This window comes from Channa argus, chromosome 8, assembly GCF_033026475.1.
Source record: "Channa argus isolate prfri chromosome 8, Channa argus male v1.0, whole genome shotgun sequence".
Lineage (NCBI taxonomy): Eukaryota > Metazoa > Chordata > Actinopteri > Anabantiformes > Channidae > Channa > Channa argus.
In genome coordinates this window covers 2,091,442-2,100,523 of record NC_090204.1, presented here as the reverse complement: position 1 = coordinate 2,100,523, position 9,082 = coordinate 2,091,442, and the positions used below count along the sequence as shown (strand labels likewise).

Here is a 9,082-nt window from a genome sequence, read left to right as displayed (position 1 = left end):
AGGTTTATTTGATTTCGGGAAATACAGACAAATTGTACATTAATTTAGTTCGCATATTGGCAAAGATGCAGGTTTTTACTGAACTATGGGGTAAAGTTTTAAGTGTAGATAACCACTAAATAAGTTGAAGCATGTTTCCAACTAAAATAACAGCTACTGTATAAATATGAGGCTGAATCAACAATTTTAACTTTTTATTTTAAGTCAAACGCTATTTCGCATTATAAAGGGAAAAAAAAGCGACCTCACGTGACTTTCTGACAATACTGACGCTCGTGCTGCCTCTCGTGCAATAGACGCTGCTCGAACAATAAACTCCCCTTGTGTCATCGTCAATGGGAAATAATTTTGAATTTATTTCCAGCTACTAATAAGACATGACAGCGTACAAAGAAACGACACCTCGATGGAAAACCACGATTATAGTCAGCACATCCCTTCAGGTACCTGAAAACTCGTGATTATATTCGTTTGCTAACGTTATTTATCTTAGCTAAAGCTAAACCAGCAGCACAGACAAGAGACATAATGTGCGTTAATAAAACAAGACAAAAAAAAAAAAAACGTATTCAACATGTTAAGTGTTTTAAAAGAAGGTATTAACTTTGTGCTAATTTTTGGGACTTTCTCTCCTCAGAATCATGACACAAGCAGGATGCTGCATGCACAACAACACCGAATCCGATTTTCCAACAGTGTTGAATCCGGAGCCTTCATCTTTCCTCTGTCGGGTAATGGTGCTGAATTTGCTGCCGTTAAATAGTTTAACTATAAACTTTTAACACAAACCATATAGAAACCAACTCACCACAGTGAGTTTTCATTGAATTTGCATTTTCAAACCTTGCACACAGTAGACTAGTTTCTACTTTGTGAAGCATTTGAACATTTGTAATCCAGTTTGTAATGAATTATTATTGATGAGTTATAATATACTTTACTAGGTACTGCATTTCTGTTGATAGACCCTCATGACCTACCAGAGCGTTTTGATGAATCAGGACTTTTTGAGAGAATAAAGACATTTATGCACGTACACCGGAACAGCTTTGTGCTTCTATATGCCCCCTTTAATGGGGAAAAGGAATTGGAAATCTTGTCAATGATTCAGCACAGGTAAAATGTTTTTTACATGGCTGACACTAATGCAACCAGAATTTTTGCCTTATATAGGCATTTGATGTGTGTTTTCTTTTTTAAGGTGCTATTTGTAAAAATTTGTGAAGTGTTTTTTTTTTTTTTTTTCTTTCTCAGATTCTTTGGCTGTAATCTCAGGATTCTGCCTGTACGGAACAATGCAGATCTTGTCAAAGGAATGTTGACAATTGCTAAGGTAAAAACAAAACCAATACATAAAAAAGATGTTTGGTATTTCTGGATCATAATTTAGACACGGTGTTTTCGTGTAAAATATTGTAAATTAAGCAATGGCTTGCTTGTCTACAGGCCACAAGTAAGCCCTATGTAAACAATATCCTTGACCGGATGTCTCTGGCTCGGGCTCACATCATTGAAAGCAGTCCTGTGTGGGAGATGCTAAGAGACATACTGTAAAGTTCAGCAGGTGGTCTAACTTGTTTTCCCATACCTTGCATGTTTTGTTTGATACTAACTAGTACAAGTCTTATTTGGTGAAGATACTAAGGCAGTGGGAAAAGATGTGTTTTACTACATCATTAGCACAGTTTGTTATGTTTTTACATTTCTGTGTTTGTCATCTTTTATGGAACAGTTTAAGAGTAAACAGAGTAAATAAACTCAAAAAGAGTTAAATTTGGCCACATGGGGCCTTTAGTTTGGCATCTTCTGCTTTTCCTCTGTGATTTCTTCAATACGGACTATGAGACTCTCAATCAGGTCAAATGTCACCAAAGCGCTCTGCAACACCTGAGACAAATGACAATGGTCATCTTCGTGATCCTACAGAGACTAAAATAAAATATTGCAGGATAAAATAAAAGAAATAGGAATTAAAGTTGCTATACCTGGTGCTGGACCTCTGGAGATGTATTAAGTACTTTATGTTTCTCTGCAGTGCTTTTGAACAATCTGGTAGATCTAGTAGCATTTCTGGCTTCTGGGGCGAGGACAATCAATAGTTTCAGCATTTGGCCACATAAATTAGACTTTTGTGCAAGGTTTTTCTTTGTCGTTTTGTTATGCCAGCCTACCTTTTGCTTTTAGCTTTTGATCCTCCTTAAGTGCCTTAAGTTCAGCAGAATAATATGCTCTTGATAAGCTGATGCACACACGAAGCATTTTTAGGTAATCATCCTTGATCCTACACATCTCTTCCCAAATACCTGCCTAAAGATATGAGGAGTAGATCATCACCTTTGTTAAATTTAACAACCTACCTGGTAGAAGAGCAGTGAAAGGGTTAAATTAGACTAACATTGCTCCTCACTTCTTTGTCTCTGATAAGCAGATAGCGTAGAAGATTCAGACTCTCCATTATCCTGGATATACAAAAACAGGTCAAAGATTAGCATCTCAGTTTGTGTAAAGATTTAGAGTTGTCTATGAATTTCTGTATGAAAGCTAACCATTGAGATTGAGTTGCAATCAAAGCAAGTAGTCAGTAGCAAGAGAAATGCAGACAAATGAAATATGTACATCAATAGGACATAACAATATGACCACTTGTGCATATTGCAATCTAATACAGTGGTGCTGCCATGATTTACTTACAAGGTAATAATTCCTCAGTTTTTCGGTTGAAACTCAGAAAAGTGATGATTCTATGTGATTTCATATTGAGGTCAAAGTGGGTAGTGGGGTCTTACTGAAGTGCACCAGTCCACTTCATTCCATTCACTTTAATCTTTTTTCTTCATTTTCTTTCGGCTGTTCCCTTTCAGGGGTTTTCACAGTGAATCATGTGCCTCCATCTAACTCTGTCCTCTGCATCCTCTTCTCTCACACCAACTAACTTCATGTCCTCTCTCACTACGTCCATAAATCTCCTCTTTGCTCTTCCTCTAGACCTCCTGCCTGGCAGCTCCAACCTCAGCATCCTTCTACCAATATATTTACAGTCTCTCCTCCTAACATGTCCAAACCACCTCAACCTTGCCTCTCTCACTTTATCTCCAAAACATCTAATGTGAGTTGTCCCTCTGATAATTCCCAATCCTGTCCATCCTCGTCTCTCCCAAAGAGAACCTCAACATCTTAAGCTCTGCTACCTCCTGCTCAGCCACCTGTCTTTTCTTCAGTCTGTCTCTAAGCCAAACAACATCTCTGTTATCACCACAGTCATCTTATAATTCAACCTAAAAATTAGGAATTAATTAATGAGGAATTATAACATTGTGAAAGCCTTTGTAGAGCCACTGTATTGGATTGCATTATATTGCACTGGTGGTCATAATGTTATGCTGATCGGTGTATATACTGCACAGTAGAACTTGCATTCCTTTTCTATATGTGGTTTAACAAAATAAAAGAACTTGTGTGTAGCATTGGATAATCATATGACAAGATGCAGACTTTGTGTCTCAGATAGTTAAACTGTCATTAAGAAACGTTTCCTGGTGGCAAGCACTGGTGTCATTTGTTATACTAATTGTATATTTGGTGTAGTTAATCCATTATGCATAGTGTAGACTACAAAATAACATGAGCTGGCCTCTGACCAGTGAACATGGCCAGTATGTTTGTTCAGCCCCTGTAAATTGTACTTACCTATCCATACTGTTAAGCAAATCTGTTTCCACACCTTGTGACAAACATAAAACCAGTTCCAGCAATGAGAGCAACTCCACTCCCAAGAACCATTTGTTGGCATTACCCATCTAAAGGGGAGTTATCATAGATGAAAATCACTCCACTAAAATCATTAGTGCAGAACAGTTCTCTAAGGCATTAAGTCAGACGTTGGAATACAAAATTAAGATTGTTTTTTTAAATGTATGTTTACATTAGTAGGGCCACAGCTGACATCTTTTCTCTCACCTTCATAGAAAATTCTATTTGGTTCTTGATATTCTTTACTATATAGCTTTCTACTCCTGCGTGGTTGCTGGTTCTTAACATGCACCTGCAAAAGAAATCGATGAAATGCAGTGAGCTGGTCAGTATAAAAACTAATACTTGTTCTGACACATTTCTGAAATAACAGTATGTCATGGCAGATCTTTAAACACACTTCTGAGTAGTACATGACCAGCAGAAACACAATACATATGTGTAATGTGACATGATGTGGGTCGATTTTTGGCTGAATCAAATATAATTTTCTCAAGCTGAGAAAAAAATGTAGTGTTATTTTTTGAAGCAGATTAAATGCTTTACAATCACTTTTTGCATATCAGTGTTGTATTTAGTTCAACGCTTTGGCCATGTGAATGTCCACCTGTAAACAATTGTTTGAAATCTCTAATCATCAAGAATTTAATATGAAATTTTATTTTCAGTTCACAAAGACATGCCAGAATTTGAATTATTGTTTGCCGTGCTTAGAATTCTTACCCAAAAAACTGGTGCTTTGCTTCAAGATCTAATTTATTGATAAAAAGCTGGAAAACCTGCAGTCCAGATTGTCTCTGGGAAATAAGTAATCACACAGGAAGAAAAAGATAATTAGTGTTTCACAGTATCACAGATGTAGAATCAATTCCTCTCATCCTAGATATTTGTATACTCACCAAATATTGTATTGGGCAGTCAGTGAGAACTTGTCGCAGGTTCTGGGATTACAAGGCACCAGTGAGTGATTCAGTTCAGACTGTATTTAGACAGTTGCACATTTTTGTTCCTCCTCCTGAAGCAGATAGCTTAAAGAATAACCAAACTAACTGTACCTTTGACCATCTAAAAAGAGGGGTACCTATGGCATGGGACAAAGTCCTTCTAGGAGCTGAACTGCAGAGGTTGCAGCTACAATTTGTGGTTCTGACACATTTCTGAAGGTTTACGTCTACTAACTGTAGTAGTGAACAACTGTGCTCTAATACCTGCTGTACGCTATAAAAGCTCTTCAGTTCCAGTAGACCCACTGGAAGGCTGTTGTCCAGCACACTCTCCAAGCTTTTTGTATACAGTGCCTGATTGATAATTAATAATTATGAAGAAAGAAGGAAAACAATAGGTTTCTTGTTTATGGCATGCTGTATATTGATGTGCCCTTACCAGTCCTTTGATCAAGTGTGATTCCTTTTTGCTGTCAAAGAAACAAGAAAGATCACAAGATCAAGAATAATATTTACGACAGCAACCATATTTGCTTTGTTTTGTATAAACAGCATACCTACTAAGTAGATGATTGATGTATTCCATATTGCACTGAAGAACAAATACAGGACTGGAACAGTGAAAGTATATTGTAAACAGTTTAGAGTACGGTAAAAATCTTAGCATTAAACCTTTTACATCAGCAAATCAGCATCATCGGTATGAGTAGATAATGGCTTCTCATCTTACCTGAACACTGCAGGAAATCTTTCTAGAGTGATGAGCTGGACAAACAAGAGATAAGCCAGACATGCTCGTGATTCCTTGGACTGAGAGTCATCCATGTGGGTGCTTTTTTTCTGTGAGCTGAAGAACAACAGCTCTGAGAGGGGCTGTTGGATTGAAGGTAGAATGACCTGTAGCATTGGATAGTGAAACTGACATGTTAAAAAAATAGTCAAATAAACAATAATACCATTTATTACTTCTTGTCTATAGTAAGAAATTGTAGTGGTAAAGACCTTAAAGCTCTTACCATTATCTCTGTTGCAAAGAGCAAAAGTGATGATTTTTCATGTCTGTTTAGTTCAGCTTCTAGCAGAGGCTCTCTCAAGCTCCTCATGCAGCTAAAAGGAAAAGATCATCACTAAACCTTTAACAGCCATTGGTCATTAATTGTTTAGCAACAGTGTTTATACATTGTAACGTACAAAAATTGAAACTGTTAAATATACGTTATCAACTCTAAAACAAGCCTCTAAAATAAATTACTGTATTATTTGTCACTATGCAGGATGTAAAGACAGAAGCGTACAACTTGTAAAGCTCCGTTTTTAGCTCCTCATCCTTAGCCGTGGTGACATAGTTTCCATCTTTCCTCTTCACCTCCTCCACAAAAGACCTTGTAAATCCAGCCAAAGCAGTACAGCAGCAAGACAGACCATACTTATCAGCATCCACTTGCTGCTGGGTGTAAGGCACAGGCAGCCTGGACAACTGGTTCTGCAGGGCAGAAAGAGCCAAGCCCAGACAGGCTGCCTTTCTCTCATCCAGCCTATGCAAGACTTTTCAAGACACAAGGTTGTTAACATTTGCATACAGTAGGGGGAGCCAAACAGCTTTTTTTTAAAATTCCAACTGCATGCTGGACATCAACTGGACCAACGAGTAAACACCCATGAGCTAATTAGATAATACATTATAAGAGTTGCTATAATCTGTTACAATACATATATTTAGCCATCGGTAATTACATCAGTAATTATTATTAGACTCTACAGTATCAGTCACAGTATCTCCAACTCCTTCTGTTGTGCATGAATGCATCATTAACAATATGATGCTATCTATTTGGCTTTGTTACCTGTTTGGAGATGTGGAATTAGAGCTGTGATGGTATTAGAAATGGCACCTGGGTGAATGTCCTCAACTAATGCCAACAAACTCTGCAGAAGTTCTTCTGGCCTGCAAGTCTAGACAGAAAAGCAACCATTTAAACTAATGTGGAGGAAGCATGTCTATAAAGAAAAAAAAAAACTGTTGCCACCCACCTTGGTCAGATGTGTAAGAGCAGCCTGGCAATGTTCAAGATTCTTATCTCTTTTAACTACTTCATTTACAAGAGGTTCCACGAGAACAAACCCCACAGATTTCACAAGCCCCTGTGTGCAAAAGAAAAACTAATTTTAAAAAATCCGTAAGCAGCAGATTCAGCATAGCCTTCCTCTTCATTTGCATGTGTCGCTACCTAAACAGGTGCATGCAACAGCAACTGCAGTTTCACACTCGCTTTGCATCCAAACAGGCCAACTGCGGCTTGATGTGTGATCTAACTCACCAAAAATAAAAACACTGTGGGTAGCAGAAGGGCAGGTTTAGATATTTCTGATATGGTAGAGCTGCAGAACTTTTCAAAGTCAAAGATCTGAATGACTGCAGTTTATAGACCCTAACACAAGACACATAGAGTAAGAATGTTTCCACTGTATCTGTAAGGCATGTATATGAACGTTTGGGTTTAGAGCCTATACACCAACACAACAAGAGCTTAATTCTATTTTAAATATTTTCTCAAAAGAGTCATTTGATACTAATTAGATATATTGTATTCATATATGTACATATGTACGAATAAAAAATAATGATTAAAAATTAAGACACTTTAAACCAACTTGAATAATATTCAGACATGTTACACATATTGCATTGAAGCACTATACATATATATTTTTGCAACATATGTTTTCATATATAGACATATATAAACTGGTGTACACTAACTTACACAAAGTGTTTCAGTGATTTAAAATTGCTTTCTATTTAGGTTTTTAGAAATAAAATCATGAAACTGTAAAATAAGAGCATTGAATAATCATCGAAAGAGAGAATGAAAAGAAGAACACCCACAATGAGTTGTAAAATAGTGTATAATCATTTTTTTTATATCTCCTTTGATTAAGTGGTAACTTGTAAAAACAGGTCTCATTTGAAAATTAACCGTTGAACCACTTACGATTACTTTTGGCTTCACAAAGAGGAAGGTTTAGTAGATGACACATGCTTCTACAAGTACACAAAACTGCATGAAGTGTGAAGAGATGGGACAACCAAGGGCACTTAGAGGAGTGCAGCATTTAAGGAGGATATCAGTGAAGCGCGAAATTTGAAGAACTACGTACTTGTTTCCTCCCTGCACCTCTAGGTCAGAAGGCTGACAGGCAGAGAGTATTGGCTGCATGGTAATGTTTAGCATACTCAGACAACAGGAAGGTGATCGCTGCGCTTCGCCTCAGTAGACACATGGTTGTTGTGTTGCTCAGGCTTCATTGTGACTGTGTGTGTGATTTTAATTTCATATGACAGATTAACACTCTCAGTCTAATGATGACAACTAGTCACAGTTGAGGAGAGATGCAATCAGTCTCTCTCAGGTGCATTGGTGGTGAAGGAGAAATTACCTGGTTTTTCTCATCCTGAATGAATTTTAGTAATTGTTCACTGATGCCCTCGGTGAGACAGGCAGAGGCCAAATTCTTCATCTGCTGGTAGTCCTCTGGCTTCAGGTCTTCCTCTGGAGTCTCTTGCTAAATACAGAACGGAGGACGATCAAATATGTTACTTTTGCTTACCTTGTCTGTGTTAAAGGGAAAATAAAATTGTCGACATAAATTTTGAACACAACATGAACATACTAATAATTACTATAACACTATATTATAATTATGTGTAAATTTAGGGGTTAATAAAATATCACATTTATTTAAATTAGATACAATGATACTTTTTCTCCTTTTTTCCTCATATGGTTTCTTTTTTGTGATTATAGATCAAGGTAGTAAGTAATATATATCAAAGTACAGTTGGTGTGTTCAGTTTTCAAAAAAGGTCATGTTCCCACAGAATCATTATGAGAAGTGTGACAATAATTGTAAGTAAGGTTGCCTCTGCTACAGTAAATTGTACTGCAGTGACAGATTATTGGTGACTTACCCATCTCTGGATTATGCCATTCAATTGGTTTTCATTCATCATTTGTGTATTCTCAGCCCTCCCAGGCAATCCTATTATTAATATATGTTTCTGTCAATACACCACAATAGACCCTGTGGCAGCTGTACGAACCAGTGTCAGCACCAGTATCAAAATGACCAAATGTGAAGCTCTGCTGATGTCCCCAGGGAGAGAGACACTCAGTCTGTAAGAAACCTGAACATAAACCTCTTATCTCCCTTTGTGCTTGACGGGTAATAGGATTAAACTACAGCACTTCTGTGTGATCACAGAAAATGTAGAACTGTCTGGAAGGATCCGGTCATAATACCACACGCTGTCCTGTAAAATGCATAGTGCAGAAGTCACGTTCTATAAGGACCCTAAATATATTTTACTAGGAACCAGTCTGTAAATA

General features: G+C 37.3%; 2 protein-coding genes across 3 annotated transcripts; one reads left to right on the top strand and one right to left on the bottom strand.

The window, feature by feature from the left end:
- The first annotated feature begins 5 nt into the window (after positions 1 to 5).
- On the top strand, positions 6 to 1,583 carry LOC137131715 (protein SPO16 homolog). Of its 2 annotated transcripts, none has more exons than XM_067513397.1 (5): positions 6 to 443; positions 638 to 731; positions 966 to 1,116; positions 1,255 to 1,333; positions 1,447 to 1,583. In XM_067513397.1, the coding sequence occupies exons 1-5, from the start codon at positions 378 to 380 to the stop codon at positions 1,552 to 1,554; spliced, it is 498 nt and encodes a 165-aa protein (XP_067369498.1). In that variant the 5' UTR covers positions 6 to 377; the 3' UTR covers positions 1,555 to 1,583. The 2 variants fall into 2 exon arrangements, with proteins under 2 accessions (XP_067369498.1, XP_067369497.1); XM_067513396.1 differs by having other exon boundaries at positions 945 to 1,116.
- On the bottom strand, positions 1,327 to 8,668 carry LOC137131843 (glomulin-like). Its single transcript, XM_067513644.1, has 19 exons — positions 8,665 to 8,668; positions 8,304 to 8,308; positions 8,133 to 8,258; positions 6,726 to 6,854; positions 6,539 to 6,647; positions 5,990 to 6,239; positions 5,711 to 5,801; positions 5,425 to 5,591; positions 5,252 to 5,305; positions 5,134 to 5,164; positions 4,959 to 5,048; positions 4,650 to 4,691; positions 4,474 to 4,547; positions 3,958 to 4,042; positions 3,688 to 3,797; positions 2,396 to 2,459; positions 2,172 to 2,307; positions 1,986 to 2,077; positions 1,327 to 1,887 (listed from the first exon to the last, which is right to left on the bottom strand). The coding sequence occupies exons 1-19, from the start codon at positions 8,666 to 8,668 to the stop codon at positions 1,792 to 1,794; spliced, it is 1,755 nt and encodes a 584-aa protein (XP_067369745.1). The 3' UTR covers positions 1,327 to 1,791.
- Positions 8,669 to 9,082: the final 414 nt, after the last annotated feature.

Excerpts from the sequence above, each read along its gene's own strand:
- LOC137131715 (XM_067513396.1), top strand. The coding sequence starts at position 378 with ATGACAGCGTACAAAGAAACGACACCTCGATGGAAAACCACGATTATA. Across the intron at positions 444-637 it reads TAGTCAGCACATCCCTTCAG|AATCATGACACAAGCAGGAT; the intron begins GTACCTGAAAAC and ends TTCTCTCCTCAG. Across the intron at positions 1,334-1,446 it reads GAATGTTGACAATTGCTAAG|GCCACAAGTAAGCCCTATGT; the intron begins GTAAAAACAAAA and ends GCTTGTCTACAG.
- LOC137131843 (XM_067513644.1), bottom strand. Across the intron at positions 5,049-5,133 it reads CACACTTGATCAAAGGACTG|GCACTGTATACAAAAAGCTT; the intron begins GTAAGGGCACAT and ends ATTATCAATCAG. Across the intron at positions 2,078-2,171 it reads TCAAAAGCTAAAAGCAAAAG|AAGCCAGAAATGCTACTAGA; the intron begins GTAGGCTGGCAT and ends TCCTCGCCCCAG.